The 20928-nt window shown below is 41.9% G+C and overlaps 1 protein-coding gene across 1 annotated transcript in view; it reads left to right on the top strand.

Moving 5' to 3' along the window:
* Positions 1–16717, top strand: part of LOC309435248 (complement C4-A-like) — a gene marked incomplete at its 3' end in the record, with an annotated part of 48619 nt that extends 31902 nt beyond the window's left edge. The window contains exons 27-41 of the mRNA XM_082043288.1: positions 1670–1765; positions 2075–2243; positions 3246–3412; positions 3845–4003; positions 4584–4643; positions 5083–5176; positions 5882–6050; positions 7615–7702; positions 8341–8415; positions 9450–9558; positions 10461–10550; positions 10898–10990; positions 11756–11839; positions 15290–15422; positions 16579–16717. Coding sequence (XP_081899414.1) covers positions 1670–1765; positions 2075–2243; positions 3246–3412; positions 3845–4003; positions 4584–4643; positions 5083–5176; positions 5882–6050; positions 7615–7702; positions 8341–8415; positions 9450–9558; positions 10461–10550; positions 10898–10990; positions 11756–11839; positions 15290–15422; positions 16579–16717 — 1725 coding nt within the window. The remainder of the gene's footprint in view (positions 1–1669; positions 1766–2074; positions 2244–3245; positions 3413–3844; positions 4004–4583; positions 4644–5082; positions 5177–5881; positions 6051–7614; positions 7703–8340; positions 8416–9449; positions 9559–10460; positions 10551–10897; positions 10991–11755; positions 11840–15289; positions 15423–16578) is intronic.
* Between the last annotated feature and the right edge of the window lie 4211 nt (positions 16718–20928).

Genomic DNA, 20928 nt, shown 5'->3' with positions numbered 1-20928 from the left:
AGATCCCAAAACTCTAGAGTTCAAAAATGTGCATTTCCGTGTGAAAGTGAGGACTCTCGAGGGTATCCAGATCATTTACCAGGTCGATAAGGTGTCTCAGCCCCTAGGGAATGCTCCTCAGATGGCAAGTCCAAGAAGGTGAGTCTTCTACTGCATACCCACTGCTCCAAGGAAGACCAACTCAAAAGGGTTTCTACTAGGGTCCATTTATACCCTCGTTGAATCTGAGCTGTGGCCACTTATGGTAGTTGTCCAGAAACTTCTCTCAACCAAGGTGTCTCATTAGTCAAAGGCCAATGAGACCAAGGGGACCATAATGGTCCATCAGCCTAGAAGTTTCTGTTGCTCTCAAGGAGCGGGGGGGCAGAGTGCGTCAGCCACAGCTTGGTAAAAATTTATGCCTTTTGTTGGCAAAGACAATAGAGCCATAGAATCATAATTTAGTTTTGAAGGGACTTCCAGAGGTGGTCTAGTCCAACCCCTGTTTAGAAGAGGTCTAGTTAGATCAGGTTGCACAGGGCCATGTCCAGCTGAGTCTTGAGTACCTCCAAGGATGGCGATCCCACAGTATCTCTGTGTAACCTGTTTCAGTACTTAACCACTGCCACAGTGAAAAAAAAATCTTAATGCCTAATCTGAATTTCCAGTTGCATATATTAGCCTACCCATCCTCTGCAAGTGTCCAGAAACATGAAATTGTTACACTGTCCATGCATCTAGGATATGAAAATGTGCATCTTCCAAAATTCATTAAAAATGCAGATACCTTTGTAGTGATCTTATATGGAAAATAATACTAATTTTGTTAATGATCTTTGTCAAATCACTAGTGAGGCTTTCACCTTCAAAACCAGTTCCACAGTTGATGTAGCACTGTTGGGGAAAAACAAACAAACAAACCAAAACGAAACAAACAAAACAAAAGCCCCACAAACCTCTAAAACTGGCCAAAGCTTTTTTTTTGACCTGTGGTCATGCTGAGATTCTTGCCTTCTATTCTGCATTTGCTTCAGGAGCTTTGCATGGTAGTTTTCTACTGCAACTTCACTCTTTTCAAGCAAATGACCTGTCCTTCTCCTAAGAATAAACATTTGTGACTGAGTGAAGGAGAAGGTTGTTGTCAAAGGTTGTTGAATATCCTAAGATTGTTGTCAAAGGAGAGCATGAGGAAAAGAATTTAAAGAAGATCAGGAATGGAAATGCAGATCATCAGGAAATAAAGCTAATGAGGGCACTGTCTTCAGTTTATCAAGAAGTGGAATCAGAAATGATCTAGTAATGGTGTATTAACACCTTTACAGAAGAAAAGTTATGGGTGATAGAGGGCTCTTTGGTCTATAGGAAATGCTTGGAAATTGAAGCCATGAATATTCTAATGAGAAAATATAGATTTTTAATTATGTTAAATAATTAAATACTTTATTACCAGCTCAGTGGCATAGTGGATTCCTAATCTCTTAACATTGTTTAATGCAAACTGCCTGTTATTGTGGTAGATAGACTTTAAGTGGACACAAGTTATTGAGCATAATTAAAGGGAAAAACTATGCGGTCTGTGGTCAGATGGTTTGACAAGAAGGTTCCTGAGTTCATGAAAAGTGATTTTCTAAATTTGATCATAAGCATTTACATGTGCATTTAAATTTTCCTTTTTATTTTTCATTTTCAGGGTGGCATTGGGTCAGCAGAAGAGGATTTGGCTTTGACAGCCTTTGTCACTATAGCACTGCAACATACTCTACAGGTCTACGAGTCACCTGATGTGGTAGGAAGCCTGGCTGTTTATCTTTAATTCTGAAGGTTACTGCACAATGGTATGTCCACCCTAATGTCTTAAAGTACTGCAAATGAAGTAAAAGTCTGGTGTATAGGAAAAGATGCCGTGGCCTAATGTACAACAAGATGTTCCGAGTTACGCACTCCATTGCCAATGGCATTAATCACTAAGCAAAAATTATTAAATTGTATCAAAAATTACTAAAGTGAGGTATTCTAGTTATCTGATACTCTTACCAGCAGTAACAGTTCAGAGGTCTGAATGACCTTTTCAAATGGATCCATTCTGTTTTCACAGGCACAAGTGATTAGAAGAGCAGTGGCTTATATGAAAAATCAACTGTCAAAAAATACTGACTGCTATTCTACAGCTATCACTGCTTATGCTCTGACACTTGTGAATTCTGATAGTGAAGAAGCCAAGTTTGCAAAAGAAAAATTAAGGGGCTGTTCTGTTCTTGATGCAGGTACTGGTAACCATTCTTAAACATTCAGTTAGAAAGCACTTTTTCTAATTAACACACTTTGAGCAGTCCTATATGAATGAAACAAATCCAAGTAAATGAAGATCACTTAATTTTATAGAAGTGTGTATGTATACATGTAATATACTTAATTATTTAAATTACATCATCAAATATTTCCATGATGAAATTGTACTATGTAATTTTTATATTTAATATTACTATAAAGTAATAACTTAGCATTGTAAAGTTTGGATCATGATCTTATCTGATACCATGGTAAACAGCCATTTACCTTTTCTGTTTCCTTTGCTGCCTACCAAAGTTTCCACACCCCTGCAGTGCATTAAAAAAATTCAACCAAACAAAAAAGGTTCAAGCCAGTTGAGAATAAAGAAACTTCTGATGGGTAAATAGGAAGGAGCAGCTACATACAGGACTAGTCCAGACTCAATCTGTGATCAAGAGAGAAGGTGTATTTTCCAGCCTACCTGCTTTCAAAGCCCCCCGCCAGTTCTGAGTGCTTTGTTCCAGCTCCAGGTGGACATCACCTCTTCCCCCCTGCCCTGGTGTGTGGCTGTGGTCAATGCTGAGTTGGTTGTGTGGCTGCACTGGGACAATATTAATTTATCCCAATTTGTTCAGTAAATACATTATGATTAAAAAGCCACAGTTTAAACGAAGGGAAGATGCTTCTCCTTAATCAAGACTGGACTTATGGGCATAATTAATACTATTGTATCTTGGGGCCCACCAGACACAGTGCTACTACTCCACCAGATGGACTTTGCTGTACAATGGGATCATTAGACTGTGATGCCTGGATAAGTCAAAATTGAAAATTGTGGTTTTCCTTTTCCATTATCTCTGCTTCCCAACTGATTTGTTGCTCTCACGATAGCATCTGTGTTTTGTGGTTCCTATGACATGAAATATCTACTGTGTAGAAGTAATTTTTGTCAAATGTCTTGACCAAGGGGATTCAAGACTGAATTACTCTTGCAGCAAAGCAGCAGCGCTACTGGGGAAACGGCAATGACGCAGTCTCAGTGGAAACCACCGCCTATGCATTGCTTCAAACCTTGCTCCTGAAAGACATGGAGTATGCAAGGCCTATTGCTACGTGGCTGACGGAAAGAAGAAACTACGGTGGAGGATATTGCTCTACACAGGTATCTGACCACCAGTCCGGGTGGAGTTTCAAGGGGAGGGGAGAAAGTGGAAACCCCATTAAGATTTTTTCATTTATATTTGAAAGCATCGTAACAGTTAATCCTGGACCACTTTGGTGTACGAAGCACTAAAGATTTTGGCTCATTAATAAAAAATAGGCCAAAATAAAATAGTGATAAACCAGTAAAGATCCTTTGTCTTTTTGAAGATTTATGATAATCAAAGGTTGGAGCTCCAGTGGTTTTAAGATTTTAATGCTAGGAAAGGAAACTAATAGTCTGTGCAGGAAGGAATAGGCAGACAGAGGAGCAGCAAAAGCAGCACAAAGCATTAAACTGAGGAATAGCTGCAGGTGACTGATCATGTCATCTTACATGTTGTAATAACCTGGCATAATTTTAAAGGTTTTTTTGCATTTCTTTCTCACCTAGGACACAGTGGTGGCCCTAGAAGCACTGTCAGCATACAGCATACAGACACTGAACACTGCTTCCACCAACCTGACTGTTAAACTGGGAACACCTGGAAGACAAAATGACTACAGTATTACTCTGACTGACACTGATGGAGCGATTCAGAAAGAGCTAGAGGTACACAGCCATCCGTTGCTTCAAGCTTTTTTACCTCAAACAGGAGAAACACTGGTCATATGGCCTAGGTTTTCTCACGTTAAGCAATCATGATGTAGCTGTTTTATAATAATTTTTCATAATTTAACTGTAAAAAAATAATATTAAAAAAACCCACAACAGATGCTTAGCAGTACACTTTAGAGGCACTTTCCTGCCTCTTCAAGGATTTTGGTGATGTGAATCTCTTCCAGTAGTGAAGAACAGCCAGGAGCCCAAGTCTTGCTAGGGAATGAGGAAGAAGGGGAATATTCTGATATTCAGTGTGTTGCAACCTGTGAAAGTGTCAAATCCAGGGTACAGTAAGAGAGTGAAGTTGGGAAAATATGTCTCCTGAGCCCCAGAATGGCAGAGTAAGATGCACCAGCCCAGCACATTAACAATCTTAGGAGATCTGAGGTGTCATAACTCCTTCCATAGCTAAAGGTTTTCCCTTGTTCCAGTTCTCAGGGGTAAAGCTATAGAAGACCGTCAAGGTTGCAGGAATACAATAGATCAAAAGCTGAGCAGAGACTAATTTTTTGTTTTCCTTGGTTTGCAGTTTGAACTTGGGAGAAAACTTCAACTGTCTGTACACGGCAGAGGAAATGGGACAATGAGTGTAAGCTGTAAATGAGAAATGCAGAGTCCAACTGGATTTCTTTTAATCCCTTTTTGAAAACAGAGTGAGAAATTACTCTCCTTGGCTTAATTTTTTGTGTTGCTACCTCCAAATTTCTAAAGTTCGGAGACTACAGTCTTTCCTGTTTTTAAGTCCACGAAATGTCAATGCTAATAGAGGTGGGTGGAGTTTGAAAGACCCCTCTGTGACTGAGAATGGAGAGTTATCTCAAAGGTCCCACACGGTTTGTGATTTGCACATGAGATCTCTCCTGCTTATACCTATGACAGCTCTCTGTGACTAGTCTGTGTCTTTGGGAGATGGATGTTTCTCTCCACACTCCCATGTCCCATCAACACTTGCTGAAGTCTGGAATGAGTAGATCCCTCGTCTTTTAAGTGATATTTTTAGTGGTTTGCTGTTTGTCTGTTCATCTTAGATACTAAAAGTGTACTGGTCTACTGAGCTGAAGAACACCACGTTTAACGATTTGGTTTTGACGGTGGAAGTGGAAGGGAACACTAAGTACTCTGGTGAGTGAAAGGGAAGTGACTGGGTCTCAAAGGTGACATGTTTTATCAGCTGCTAATGACACTTAATGGATTTCCAGCCTTGGGAAGTGGGAATAAGTGAATGAAATAAGGAAAGAGAGATGCCTCTGAACTCTGCCTAGCTACTGGTTTGTTCAGGTTATTAATAATTTTAAATAGTTAAGTAACTGAATGACTGTAGGTACAGCAAATGCCTAACAGATACACAAGTACTATTAGTAACTTTTTTTTTTAACTGGGAGGAAAGTGAGGCAAACTTCTTTCATGGTGTTGGTGGCTGCCATGAGGGGAAAGCCCAGTTCAGTTCCCTGGCTAATACAGGACTTACCATGTGGCCTTAAAATTATTTGTGGGAGACCTGTCAAGTTGTTTCACATGAGCAAGACAGTGTTTCCCATCCCCTGAAGTGTGTCGTCATCATCCTCTCTGCCCTCTGGAAGAAGAGATAGTCCTTTATGTATCTATGCATAGCCTAAACACCATTCTTATCTAGATCTGTTGGTTTTTCTTACCATAATTATCCCTAAAATTTTAATGCTGAATGAATTAGAAATAGTGAGAAAACTTTTAGAAAACCCATAGAGATGGCATGTCAGCCCACTGGTATTTACTATTATACAAAAAGGAGCCAAATTACCAGGTCCTCAGTCAAATTTGTGAATAGCTGATCATTTCTGTCACCTCCAGAAGCTGCATACTATGATGAAAACTATGATTATGAGGAGTCGATTGCTGCGGAAAATGGTGCATTTGAGCACGTGCCTGAAATAGTGTGGTTTGATAAGCACAGCAGAAGGAAAAGGGACGTGATCTCTCCCAGTAAAGCAGAATTGCTGCAGTACAAAGTCTGTGTCAGGTAGGTCTGCAACATCAGCTCTTCATTAGGAAATGTGGGTTTTTTGTAATTCTTCTCAGTCACCCTCTTCATATGTGCAAGCTTGGCATCCAACCTGTTGATTTCCTGTAAGTATGTACACCTGGTGAGTCTGCATCCTCTCTCCCATGGCAGGAAAAAAGGTTTCCACACAATGTATTATGTTTAGACAGTTCACATGGACCTCAAATGTCCATTGCATATTCTGCCCCAAAAATCTGGGGAAAATCTAAAGCACCTCGCTGGCTAATAGTTTGAAAAAAGTCCTTTTAATTTAAGAAGACACAATTGGACTACAGTAATAACACATTTACAGAGTTTTATTGCTTTCTGAAGAGATGCTGTTGCTTCCTTTGTGGTCACACTCTGGCCTGATAAAAAAGAAAAGTTGTCTACTAATACTTGGGGAAGGAGAGGAGGCAGAAGGGATATCCTGTTGTGGCAATCAAGAAGTAGGCAAGGCCAGAGAGCTAGTGATAAATAGATCCTTCCGTGCAGAATAAAACTGCTTTTGCACAATTTCACAGCCTGGCAAGGGTCACAGAAGACAATGCAGTGGCTGTCCTGAGTTCCCCTTGTAGGGAGGTGCAGCGTGGCAGAAACAGGTTTTGCTCCCCAGTAGAATTTATATTTTCCGCTGACTTTTGACGAAGCCTCAGAGGCAGTGGTTTTTATCCCTCCTCCCAGACAGCAGGATGAACAATAGCAGAGGAGGACTGGAGTCACCCTAATTCCCAGATTTTGTCCCACCGTTCTGTGGGACACTGCTGAGTGTTAGGGTGAGGCTTAAACAATAATGTGAAACTCCCTTTATTGCAGTTAAGACACAGGAGAAAAACTGAAGGCACTGACTACATCACCATAATTCTTCCCTGAACCCTGGTACATCCCTTATGAGGAAAGGAAGGTCTCAAAATAAAAGCTTCTGAAATACCAACAAGTGTATTTAGAATATCTTATGGAGAGGCACCCTATGTAAGTGCAGAACGAATTAACTTTCCAGCAATGACACATCTACCTGATTTTTGAGAAGGTGAAATCAGAAAAGGTTGGAAGTCCAATAGATTTACCTAATGGAAAGTTAGAGCAATGAGGATTTTCATCTTTGACAGCAAAGGTGATATAAATTTGACTTTGTCCATGAAGAACTTGGATAAACTAATTTCCTATCTTCACTCTAAGTAACAGAGAACAAATACTTTGTCAGTGTTGCTTATCTTCCCTATCTTCAACAGTGCTTTTATGGCGGGATGAAATGTCCTTTGAAGGTGATTGTTTCTGCCTATCAGCTATACAGAAAGCCTAGATGACATGCTCAGGCAAGACAACTGGGTTTTGGATGGTCATTTGACTAGTTTAGATGACTAATTTTGTCTCATGACTCTTAATGAGATGGGCAGCTAATTTTCAAATTAAAATCCACTTAGGAAAGTTAAATGGAGTAGAAAGTTTTGTTTCACCGTTAGCAAACCTGAAGAGCCAACCCCTTCAAAGCAAGCTGGGTGTTCAATGCAGATGTTCACAGGTGACAGTCTCCCTTTTAAAGGTCCACAGGTTCCAATGCACCAAAGATGTCCCTGGTTGATCTCTCTCTGCTGAGTGGCTTGGAGCCTGACACAAAAGATCTAGACAAGGTTAGAAATCCACTTTTCTGTGCAACCTTTTATAGCTTTTCCTGTAGAAAATTTGTCTTTTGAAATCTTTCCAAAGTCCGGAGAATAAAGAAGGAAAACCAGTTTTTGAATAGCTGTATTTTCATTGTTCTGGTTCTCATAAAATGTGCATTGAATTACAGAATACAAAAAAATGAAAAGTTTGTGGTGAAAAGGGTTCAGTCTTCTTAGTCCCTTGTAAGAAAAATCAGGGCAAGGCTCAGCGAGGCACTTAAATACATGCCTGTTGTTAACATATATTGCTGTCCCCACTGTCACTGCTGTCCCGTGACATGCCAGGACAGTGTGTCCTCTGCTTGCAGGGGGGAAGGCAAGCACAGCTTTAAGAGGTGGTTGCCAGCAGGACACGGTGACAGGGAGAAGGGCCACAGCACTCTGCAAAGGTAGCTACAGAGTTTTGGGTTCTGGAGCCTGCTCAGCTGGGGAAGGTTTGTCCAAGTTCATACTCTCAGGAACTGTCTCCTTTAGGGAGGAAGAAAGATAACAGAATAAAGAAAACAGCTGAACAAAGCCAACCGGAATATAGAGGGTGGTAGCAACCGTTTTCCTATTATGCTACGTTTTTGCTCTGATTTGATTGTTTGTTTGTTTTCCTGCAGTTGGTGACATCTTCAGACCAGTACATTCAGCACTATGAGTACAAGGGAGGAAGGGTTTTACTCTACTTTGGTGAGGTAAGCAAATCCAATGATTTTCCAATCTCTGTTGTTTCAGATAGCATATATAGACTTCTTTTTAAACCTAATCATTAATATTTTTTCACACTACATTACCTTCCTGTGATTTTTATCATAAACTGTTATTGAACAGCTCTGTTGAAAGAGGGTGGAGGAGGGGAAGAAAGGGAACACGCACCTTCATCCTCTGCCTTTCTGTGTTGCAGGAGATGTAGTCAGTGTTTGAGATTTGGGCTTTGGTCCCCCCCAAGAAAAAAAGAAGATAAATCCTTCCTAGTCAGAAAATAGGCTTTTTGTCCAAGATTAACAAAGTGTTAACTGGTGGTCCTGTAAATTCAACACGGACACCTTGCATGTGAAAGTTCAGTATTTCTGAATCAAGATTCACTTAGTGACAAATAAATGTAAAAATCAAACCCCCTAGTTTCTGTGTATATTTCCCCATATTTTGGATAATGACTCCACTGTACACTCACTTGAGTTGCTCCATCTCCACAGCAAAAGCAGTGAGGTCCTTGTAGAAAGCACACACAATGCAATGATTTTTTAAAATATAAGACAATAGACAAATGAAAAATCATAAATGTTATTGCTGCTATGAATATCCTAGATAAACCCTGACCTTAGATTTTTACTAAGGAAAGTTGTATATACTGGTGGCCACCAGTACAGGACAGGCTGTGAACATATATGACACCCATTACTGCTGTGCAAGGTGGCTTTAGGCAAAAGCTGAGGAGTAAACCCCAAAGTAGTGACGATGTGAGTTCAGATCAGACGTTTTCAGACAGAGAAGACCTGCACACATCTCACAAAACTACCTTTACCAGGCTTAGTTGACCCACAAACGTCCCAATAAAATCAGGGAGGGAGATGCCTTCTTCAAGTTGAGGCTACAGCTATCTGGATTAACTCACCTGTTCCATCAGAATCAAGCATTCGACAGCTGGTGCAGGCACAAAGGAGTAACTCACTGACTGGGGAGAAAGAGTTATTTTACTCATTGTAACCACTGTTCCTTTTTCCTCCAGATCACAAGTGGACCAGACCCAGACTGTATATCATTTGGGGCAAAGCAAATCAACCCCATGGGCTTGGTTCAGCCAGCAAATGTCATCCTTTATGACTTTTACAACCCTGGTAAGGGCGCAGAAAAATTATACGTAACTGATTGAAAGAGAGACCCTCAAGAGCAGCCTCCAATCTATGGAAAGGTGGTTTTGATGTTGTTTGTGGAACCATGTGATTTTGTCATGTGCTAAAATAACCTGCCTTGAATATTGTCTTCTACTACCATGGCTTAAGATCACCTTAACAGAGATGTTCTCAGGAAGGATCTGTTACTGTAACTTGACCGAAAAGACAAACTTTTATGCTCATGTGTTTTTAAATCAGGTTTCCTGAGTTCCTGTTTCTCATGGTGCTTTTAAGAATGTTCCACTCTCATTTTCTTTTTGGTCAGGCTGCCTTTCTACGCATCTAAGATAGGCAACCTTAGAGGTTTGGCATATGCACTGTGCTTGCTTGGGGAACCAGTCTTGCTTCACATTCAAAGAAGGTCAAATGCCAATCATGCCCAGTTGCCAGAGTTATGTAAACAATATTTGAAAATTAAGTCATATATCTACTTTGCCTGAAGCTGAGAGATTGAAGACAGTTTAGACCAGGTTTAAACCAATAACTATTGGTGATCCTGTCTCCTTCTGAAACAGTGCAGTGCTCACTGTAGCTCTGTGGCCTAAGGATGTTTTTAAAATGGCTGCAAAAAACAATAAACAGAAAAACAAACAAACAAAAACAACTCTTCCAAAAACAACCCAGAAGCAACAACCCAGGTGTTATTGCTCAGCTGAAAGGCAAGGTGATCCCTGTACTCTAGGTGCCTGGGCTAAAGGTCTTTGTGAACTGCTGATGCGCGCCTAACCCCTTGGTGCCCTGATTTCTCTGGACCACAGGAAAGTTGGGCTGCAAATGTAGCTTCTGCTGCATAGGGTTTTCCACCTGAGCCCTTTGAGAGAAACCGTTTTGTTTCTTCTCCACAGACAGAAAGCATAGCATATTCTACAGTCCCTCAAAACGCAGCCCCATGCTTGCGAAGATGTGCCAGGCCAATGTCTGCCAGTGTGCAGAAGGTAAGGAATGACTAAATAGGCTGGTCTAAAAGAAGATAGTTGCTTCTACAAACCATTAACATGGGAATTACTAATTACAGAAAAGACCATTACAATTATCCTAATGCATAATACGTAACACAAAGCACCCTCTAGGATGTTCAGAACCAAACTGATTTTTTTTAGATATCCAGGATTGATTTGATAGTTGCTTGTAATGTATATACGTTTGTGTATGTAAAAACCCACCACCACACCTTTATTGTATTCTCTGTTATAATGTTGAGTGAATGAGTATGTGTAAACCATATCTCTCCAAATATCCATGTCTACAGAGACAGATGTATCTTTTATTTTCTTCACTCTAGGTCCCTGTCCAAGACAAAAATCAACCTTCAGTAAAGCCGTAACACAAACCACACGCTTTAATTTTGTTTGCTACCAACCTGTTGCGGATTACGGTAAGGCATGAAAGACAACTATCAATTTAGTTTAAACACAGTTGTTTTTTTCTCAGATTTGTGGGTTTATATGCCCAGATCCCTCCTGAAATGAGCAGGATTTCTGTATCTGGCCTAGAGGCTGAGGGGATGAAACAAAGCCATGTGCTATATCAGTCATCAGATGGGTGAAAAGGACAAATAAAGGCCTCAGAAAGATGCAGTGGGATGACTGGGAAGGGAAGCATGGAAAACATTATGTTACATAGTTTAGAAAAGACCCATGGTGTGAGCACCCCATCCCCTACATCCCTAATGTGATGGGATGGAGATAAAGAGTAGGCTTTGCATGGCATCCCAGAGCTCAGGATCTCCTTCTGTGGAGCTGGACAAATATTTTCTCCTTTGTTAACTTGCCTTTCTGGCCTCTTTTCTGGATGGAAAGTTGGAAGAGCTACTGAAGGAAAACTGGTTCATCAGCTTTGGTAAGTTAGATGTTAACATAAGGATAGAAAAGAAAAAAAGTGAAAACCTAATTATATATGAGTTTCTTTAAAAAATACACAAAAGGGATATAAATCCAGAGGTTGTTGATTAATACCTGACTTTCTAAAAGTATATTAGGTATACAGGATTACTATCCTGTTGTCTTTCATACCCCCATGATTTTTGAATAGTTAGTCACTGGCCTCTATTTAGATATCTGGTAAAAGCAAACCTATTTTTCAGTTTTTGGATGCAATTTCATGTTTCTCTCTGGCCTCATACAGTTGTTGTCTGTTGCAGTGTATGAGGTGGAGGTCCTTAGCAGTACACAGAAGAATGTTTTTGATTACTACGAGGCCAAAATCCACAGAATCCTTAAACTCAGTAAGTATCAAGATGTTTGGCTCCTTTCATTCACCTGTAGGAAAACTGAGTTGATGAAACATTAGCCAGTATGAGCCATGCAGATGCCTCCTCTTGCTGCAGAAAGTAGGGTCAGATGTATTACACTTCTACACTAGGCTTGCAAGAAGACTGATTTCTTGCGAGGCTCATTTGCTGCAACTACCTCACTGTTCAGTTCAGCTCTGGGGTAGGTTGCTTTGGTTCACATTTTCCCACAATCCCAGAGCACACGAGCTTCAGTCATTTCAGATGAAACTACACTAGAAGACACATTCCAGCTGCATTCAGTCCACGGTGCCAAACTGAAGCTAGTCTAAGATCAACCCTCCAAAAACATGCATAGTGGGGATATTAGGTCTTCTGCATCAACTAATTCACTTTATAGATTGCTGTTATTGATTCATGGGGGTTTTTTCTACTATAGGCATATCCACTGACCTCTGTTTTGATACTAGATGAAGATTAGAAGTGCTTGTTACTCAATTATTAAGCACTTGGAACCCTTGCAGAACTGACTAAGCATTATCCACAATGACTTTCCTGAAGTCAGTGAACACGGGAAAACTTCTACAACTTCAATTTAATAATTGTGATAAGAACAAAGAAGCATTTCTGTTTCTGTAGGTGCAGTGTAAAGATTTGCACAGCTCTCAGACAATGTCCTTTTGCAGGCCTGCCATCCCAGCTGTCCTCACATGAACTGTATCAGCAGCATCAGTGAACACTGATACTCTTCAAAGTAATTTCTGGAGAGACTGTCAGATGACATCTCAGACTTCAGCTGCTGTGGTGTCATGTGGTTGTCAGTTTTGAGTTTGGCAGCCAGAGTTTGGCTTTAAAAAGCAACTTCAAAGATTTCAAAATCTTCCCTGTCTGGAACAAAATAATTAAGTCCCTTGATCTTTGCCCAGGGGTCTGAGATTATCACTCAGTACTTATGGCACGCCACTTGTGTTCTGTGCTCAGTGCTCAGTTCCTGTCGGAAAACTGGGTCCACACTTTGTGAATCCAGAGAGAGCATCTGTCACACCCAGGGCTTTCCATATACAGGAAAATTACAGTGTACCTAGTGATCAAAACACTGGCTGTGGGAGATTACAGCACCATGATGGAAGTTACATTAATCCCTCCAGAAAACCTACAGGAGCTAAAGGATTTAGATCTCTGGCCCTAAATGCATTTTTACTTGCAACTTGCAGCCAAGCACTAGAATTATTTTATTGGCAGCTGAGAGACACATCCTTTGATTCTGAAGTTGAAAGGAAGAGATGACTTCTCCCATTCCCACCTCCTCCCTTTTGATCCCTTTAAAATCCCCTTTGGTTTGTGCTCTATGAGGCAGCTGATGAGCATCAGTAGGCTATGAAGACTGTTTGAGCAGCTTGGGAAAGGCTGGGAAGAGGCATGAAGCCATGATGATGAAGAAAAAGCAAAGTGTTGCATCCAAAACAGCTCATGACTGAACTACAGTTGTTATCCTTTGTATTTTCTGTGGTTGATTTTAGTGAGGTTCATCAATGTTGCTATCACGCAGGGCAGGTGAAAATTAGTAGGGTAAATTATCATTTTCTGGACTCCTGGCATTATTTCAGTATCAATCCTTGCACATAAATGGTTGATTCAGAAGATAGATGGAAACACTTATTTGTGTTTGGGAGTCAGTAAAAGAGAATTTTGCAGATGTGTATTCCTCAGATTGCTGTGATTATTAATAGAATTAGTCTTGGATGGCTAATAATTATACTGCTCTATGAGTCCTTTAAGGCAAAGTATGGCCCATGCAAAATAGCACAGAATCCTTTTTTTTTCCCCCCCGTTTTTTTATTTCCCATTATATAATCATTATGTAATCTAAAACTTGAAGTAATTCTTCCCCTGAAATTCTGTTTAGACACTTTGGAACATTACACTTTTATTGGATTTTTAATTGGAGATTTAGAACTGGAAATTACATAATAACTTCTTAAAGCAATAACTTGAATGAATATGATCTCTGCAGTCTGAACTGTATTAGGTCATTTGTGAAGCATATGAACTGAGAAACGCCATGGTAATTTAAGCACAATTAAGCTGAGGCATAACATCATCATTTTTTCAAGTAGTTCTCATCCATTTTTGCATTCTTTGAACAAAATGAATATACAATGCACCATATAGCATAGGAACAATAGAAAGGTCTTAGGTTATATGAGAAAACCTACAGTACTCTATTATTCTTTGGAAAAATGTAGATGTAAACCAGCATGTAAGACTGAAGACTGACTTTTCAGTGGCCTGTAAGTACCATGTGCAAAATTAATGCAAGTCTTAACTAAGAAATAGATAAGGTCCTCAGTGTCAGGTTTCACAGATTAGCACTCTACATCAAATTCTGTGAAATTTTATTAGTATTAAAATATTTTACTTCAGTTTTTTATTCTACTCTTAGGGTTTTATTTTGAATAAAACCACAAAACCATTTCCATATTTGTAATATAGTATTCTAAAGAACAGAAGGTCCACAAGGGTCTGTTAACTGATAGGAAGACTGTGGTGCCTTACTTGTAATTTAATAAGCTGGTTTAATGTTGAATTTGTGACCACAGTTGTGCATGACATTTCACATTATAGTTAGAAAGAAGAGAGTAAGAAATTAGAATATTGCTGTTATTTGCATTTTCTTTTTCAAATGGACTTTGAAATCAGTTGTTCTAGCCAGACACCACAGTATTCTCATGACCTGTGGTTGGTCTGATGAAAAAGTATGTTTCCATCTCTCATGTCAGTGCAGTACCTGAGTACCCTTCTCTCCTGCCTTGGATGCCCACTTCTGTAACAGGCAATGCAGCTCTTAAACAAATAATCCTCTGGGCCAGAATACAGACCAGAATCTTCTAAGTTATTTTAGTGTGGAGGTCACCAAGTGTAGGTCCTACATATCAACTTCAGAGAGCATGGCATAAAGGCTACATCGATGAAGTTCATGTTAGGTGCAATAAGGAGAATGAGTTAATTCTGCCTGATGCGTTGTTGAGCCTCAAGGCATTTGAATTAAGTTTGCCAGGTTCTAAGACAACTATGAGCTTGAGTAATCTGAAATATAATGTAACATGTTTTCTTTTTACTTTGACTTTTCCTTCAGTCACTGAGATTTAAACAAACTACATAAGGTCTTAAAGTCGTCTATAGCAAAACAGCTCCTTCAGTAAACACTGAGGAGGCCAAGACAAGCAGCTAAGACAGAAAGGGTTTACTTCTTCTCAGGTAATGTTAAGGGAAATACATCCTACCGTAGCATGGCCATTTTTTCCCATGTCAAGCCACAACTCCAAAGTGAAATTTTACCTTGGCTTAGCAGTGAAGTAAATGATCACAAGGGTTGTGTCCTGTGGGCTACAGTTCTACTATTTATTAGAAATGTTCATGGGGTTTTCTCTTCTTGTGCCATAGCTACTGATGAAAGCATCCAAGTGGGCACCCACCGACAGTTCATAACACGCTCCACGTGCAAGTTAGACCTGGTCGTTGGCAAACGGTACCTGCTCATGGGGAAAGATGGGCAAACGGTTGATTGCCACAACAAGTAAGTGCAATAGTTTCTGAGCAGCAGTGGCTGCTATCACAGACCAGAAATCCAGAGGATACTCAAGCTGTTAGATTACCTCCAGAAAGCAGAGAGATGGCCAAATTTCTTAGGGACTGATTCTGCTGGCTTTACTAAAGTGCAAAGAGGACCGCTCCATAGGCAAAAGGGTAGCTGTGGGAAACAGCTGAGCCACCCAAATCTATTGGCTCATGTATTGTGCAGAGTCTGGTTCCCACACTTCTCAGAATCAAAATCTGGCCCTGACTTCAGTGGGTTAAAAACTTGCAGCTAGAAACGGAGAATGGGAAACGCTATATGGTTCTGTCTTTTGTAGATGCCTTATAAAACACTCTGCAAAAGAAATTGAGGGAACATGGCTAAGAGCAGCTTTTAAAGTATATGTAAGCAAACAGCATATTCTTTTCATTTTCATTGTCACACTTTAATGAAAAAGGGAATTTATCTGAGAAGCACTTTAGTCTGACACTATCAAATATTCAGTGAGGAAGACATCTTAAATGTTTCATTTCCCTGCACAGAAAAGAGAGAAAGGTATTGCCCCTGAAAGCTTCTAGGAGGGAGACCTTCCCAATCAAATTCTGAGCACCAGTTCGTAAAACCTTAAAAAGTCTCCTCTCTCCATCTCTGTATGGGTGAGTACTTAAGTCAGGAGCCTGATTCAATAGCAGCCTGCTACAGACTGAAGTCTCCCAGCAGAGGTGTAACATCTGAAATCTTCTCCAGTCCAGTAGTAAAATGCCAGAAGCTACACAGCTCCTCACCACAGAAAAAGATGAACCATTTTGGGATACTCTGTTGAAACTAAATTCCCCTCACAGTGTCCCATTAGTATGCACTGGGGGTTTTGTTGCCACTCCAGAAAACACTAATAGAAACTTATCCCAAGTTTACCTGGTGCCACTGAAAATATGAGTACAGCCAGGTTTGTCCCAGCTTGGAACTGATTCTTCCTAAACTTCAAAGCTTAATTAACCTGCTGGTGAAACTAGGTTTCAGGCAAGTATCTTGGCTAGTACATCTCCTCCTGGTCTCAGAGATGCCTTGGTGGAGGGATGAAACCCCACATGGCTTACGCATTCCTGTTGCTCCACGTCAGCAGCAATGACACTCCTCCTTTCCCCCTTGCACGCAGGATGCAATACTTCCTGGATGAACAAGCCTGGGTAGAGAAAATGCCAGAAGCCAGCGAGTGCCGCACCACCCGGCACCGACAAGCCTGTGTTCATCTGCAGGACTTCTTGAACACACATGACAGCATGTGCTTCTTGTGAATGATTCCTCTGTTCTCCACGTCAAATCCATGTGACAGCGACTCAGCTCCTTCCTGAATTTTTCTTGCAAAGTCTGTACATCAGAGTGGCACTGAAACATTGCAGAGCTTCTTCTGTTGCTATATGTTTTGCTGATTGGGGTGTCTTCTTATAGATGTACACATATGGGCATAATATAACAAAAATTGCAGTTACTCTACTAGTTATTGTGTTTATTGTCTCTGACACTGGTGAAGTGAGAGTAGGAATTTCTATGTCCCTGATGCATTATGCAACACCTCAATTATCCTGCAGAGGATCAAATGAAAAATCATTGTGCTTGCGGAGCTGATTAATTCCTGCAGTCATTGTCACTGGCCATTAAGGTGGCCAAGAAATATGCATGAGTCAGAAAGAAGAGTGGGCATTCCTGGGTTTACTAAGTACAACCTGTGTTACGCTGCTGCTGAACACTCACGCTTCAGCACATAATTTCCGATTTTAGTGATTTAGGAAATGTGACTGTAATGCCTGGACATCTGTTATCTTCCTTTTATTACAGAGCTTATAGAAATGCCAGTGATCTGGCAAAATTCATCTGAAGTCAGTAAAGCAAGTGGTAATTTCTACTCAAATAAGGTAAACAATAGGCTTTTCCATTGACATACCAATTATCCAGTAATTCTGCACAGCAGAACATGGAGCCCTCCAGGGCAATAATATCCAACATGGTGTCTGTACAAAGGCTACAACAACTTTATGGAACTCTTGCCAATCAACACTAGTGTCGCCTGTGTGTCTTTTCTACTGCCTTCTAAATTATGATCCCCATCCTTTTTTTAGGTGGGCACTTTACTAAACTTCTTGGTTTGACAAAGTCATACTACAGCAACTTCCTAAAATGGCACAATGCTGTAAAAGCACATGTAAAAGGGTGAAAAAGCACATGGGTGAAAGACACCACACAGCCCTGAAGCACTGGCAAACTCTTCTGGGCTCATGGGCACTACTGCAACCCACGTCACCACTGTGTCCCCACTCTGCCAACAGTCACACTCCAGGCTCCTGTACAGTGGATACAACAACCTGGGAACAGGAAGAAGGTCTAGTGGTAAAAAGAGATGAGAACCAAAGGCCTGACTAAGCCATCTGCTATTGCAGGCCCATGGGGTCCTGTGGCTGGAGTAGCACCTGGTAGGGGCTGTGGGGACACCAAGCCCAGTGTTTCACAGAATCACAGAACCTCAGAGATCATCGAGTTCAACCCTTGGTCCAACTCTAGTCCGTTTACTAGATCATGGCACTAAGTGCCATGTCCAATCTCAGTTTAAAAACCTCCAGGGACGGTGAGTCCACCACCTCCCTGGGCAGGCCATTCCAATGCCTGACCACTCTCTCTGTAAAGAATTTCTTTCTAACATCCAGCCTAAATTTCCCCTGGCAGAGTTTAAGCCCATGCCCCCTTGTCCTATTGCTAACTGCCTGGGAGAAGAGACCAATCCCCACCTGGCTATAACTTCCCTTCAGGTAGTTCTAGAGAGTGATGAGGTCACCTCTAAGCCTCCTCTTCTCTAGACTAAACAACCCCAGCTCCCTCAGCCACTCACCATAGGTCTTGTGTTCAAGTCCCTTCACCAGTCGTGTTGCTCTTCTCTGGACCTGCTCCAGCACTTCAATGTCCTTCCTGAACTGAGAGGCCCAGAACTGAACACAATACTCCAGGTGTGGCCTCACCAATGCAGAGTACAGGGGAAGGATCACTTCCCTTGTCCTGCTGACCACACTATTTTTGATACAGGACAGGATACCGTTGGCCTTCTTGGCCGCCTGGGCACACTGATGGCTCATGTTGAGCTTCCTGTCAACTAGTACCCCCAGGTCCCTTTCTGTCTGACTGCTCTCCAGCCACTCTGCGCCCAGCCTGTAGCGCTGCAGGGGGTTGTTGTGACCAAAGTGCAGCACCCGGCACTTGGCCTTATTGAACTTCATCCCATTGGAATCGGCCCATTTTTCCAGTCTATCCAGATCCCTCTGCAGAGCCCTCCTGCCTTCCAGCAGGTCGACACTCCCTCCCAACTTGGTGTCATCAGCAAATTTGCTGATGATGGTCTCAATCCCCTCATCTAAATCGTCAATAAAGATGTTAAACAGGACTGGACCCAACACTGACCCCTGGGGGACACCACTAGTGACTGGCCGCCAGCTAGATGCAGCCCCATTCACCAGCACTCTCTGGGCCCGGCCCTCCAGCCAGTTCTTAACCCAGCAGAGAGTACACTTGTCCAAGCCATGGGCTACCAGCTTTTGCAGGAGTATATTATGGGAGACAGTGTCAAAGGCCTTGCTGAAGTCCAGATAGACCACATCTACAGCTTTCCCCTCATCCACCAGGTGGGCCACCTGATCATAAAAGGAGATCAGGTTGGTCAGACAGGACCTGCCCCTCCTAAACCCGTGCTGGCTGGGTCTGATCCCTTGTCCATCCTGAAGATGCTGTGTGATTCCATTCAGGATGATCTGCTCCATAACCCTGCCAGGCACCGAGGTCAGGCTGACAGGCCTGTAGTTGCCAGGGTCAGCTTTGCAGCCCTTTTTGTGGACTGGGGTAACATTGGCCAATTTCCAATCGTATGGGACCTCCCCAGTGAGCCAGGACTGTTGGAAGATGACGGAGAGTGGCTTGGCAAGTTCTTTTGCTAGCTCCCTCATCACCCTAGGATGGATCCCATCTGGTCCCATAGACTTGTGAGGATCCAGATGGCTCAGTAAATCACCAACTATTTCCTCCTGGAATACAAGGGGCCTATTTGGCTTCCTATCTCTGTCGACCACCTCCAGAGATGAGTTGTCCTGAGGGCCACCTGTCTTACTGGTAAAAACTGAGGCAAAGTAGGTATTAAGTACCTCAGCTTTCTCCTTATCTTTGTTAACTATATTTCCCTCAAAGTCCAACAGAGAATGGAGGTATTCCTTGCCCCTCCTTTTGTTATTAACATATTTGAAGAAGGACTTTTTATTATCCCTGACAGAATTGGCCAAATTAACCTCAAATTGCACTTTTGTTTCCCTGATTTTTTTTCTGCATGATCTAGCTATTTCCATAAATTCTTCATATGTAGCCAGCCCTTTTTTCCACAGTCGGTAAAGTCTCTTTTTATTTCTGATTTCATTCAGAATCTCCCTGTTTAGCCAAGCCGGTTGTCTTCCCCACCGGCTGGCCTTTCGGCACACTGGTATAGCCTGTTCCTGTGCACTCAAACCCTCCTGCTTGAAGCATGTCCAAGCCTCCTGGGCCCCCTTGTTTTTAAGCATTGTTTCCCAGGGTATGCTCTGAACTAGACCTCTGAATAGGCAAAAATCTGCCCTCCGGAAGTCCAGCGTAGAGATTTTGTTAATGGTTCTCCCTGCATCTCTGAGTATTGAAAATTCTATTATTTCATGGTCCCTATGCCCCAGGTGGCCTCCAACCACTACATCTCCCACCAGCCCTTCTCTGCTTGTAAACAGTACGTGTAGTGGGGTCTCGCCCCTGGTAGGCTCATTTACCAGCTGATGAAGGAAATTGTCCTCTATACACTCTAGGAACTTCCTAGACTGCCTCTTCTGTGCAGTATCGAGCTCCCAGCAGATATCTGGCAGGTTAAAGTCACCCACAAGAACAAGGGCCGTCGATTTTGAGACATCTGCCAGCTGCTTGTAGAATAATTCATCTCCTTCATCGTCCTGGTTGGGCGGTCTATAACAGACACCCACAAGGATGTCAGCCTTGTTGAACTTCCCTCTGATTCTGGTCCACAGGCACTCAACCTTGTCACTGCTGACCTCAAGTTTAACAGAGTCGAGTGACTCTCTAACATATAAAGCCACCCCTTCACCTCTTCTAACCTGCCTATCTTTTCTGAAGCGCTTGTAGCCACACATAGCAGCACTTCAGTCATATGAGTCATCCCACCATGTTTCTGTGATGGCAACTATGTCATAGCTTTCCTGCTGCACGATGGCTTCCAGCTCCTCTTGTTTGTTGCCCATACTGCGTGCATTAGTGTACATGCACTTCAAGTGGGCTGCTGATTTCACTCTTAATTCGAGCTTTCCATCCTTAGGCTGATCTTTGGAGAGCCCAGTTTCAATCCCTTCCCCCTTCAAACCTAGTTTAAAGCCCTCCTGATCAGCCCTGCCAACTTATGGGCTATAGTCCTCTTGCTCTCCCTAGAAGGATGAAGCCCATCTGA

This window comes from Streptopelia decaocto, assembly GCF_964273445.1.
Source record: "Streptopelia decaocto genome assembly, chromosome: 1".
NCBI classification, from domain to species: domain Eukaryota; kingdom Metazoa; phylum Chordata; class Aves; order Columbiformes; family Columbidae; genus Streptopelia; species Streptopelia decaocto.
The sequence above is the reverse complement of the archived record's forward strand: the minus strand, read 5'-3'. Positions and strand labels throughout refer to the sequence as shown.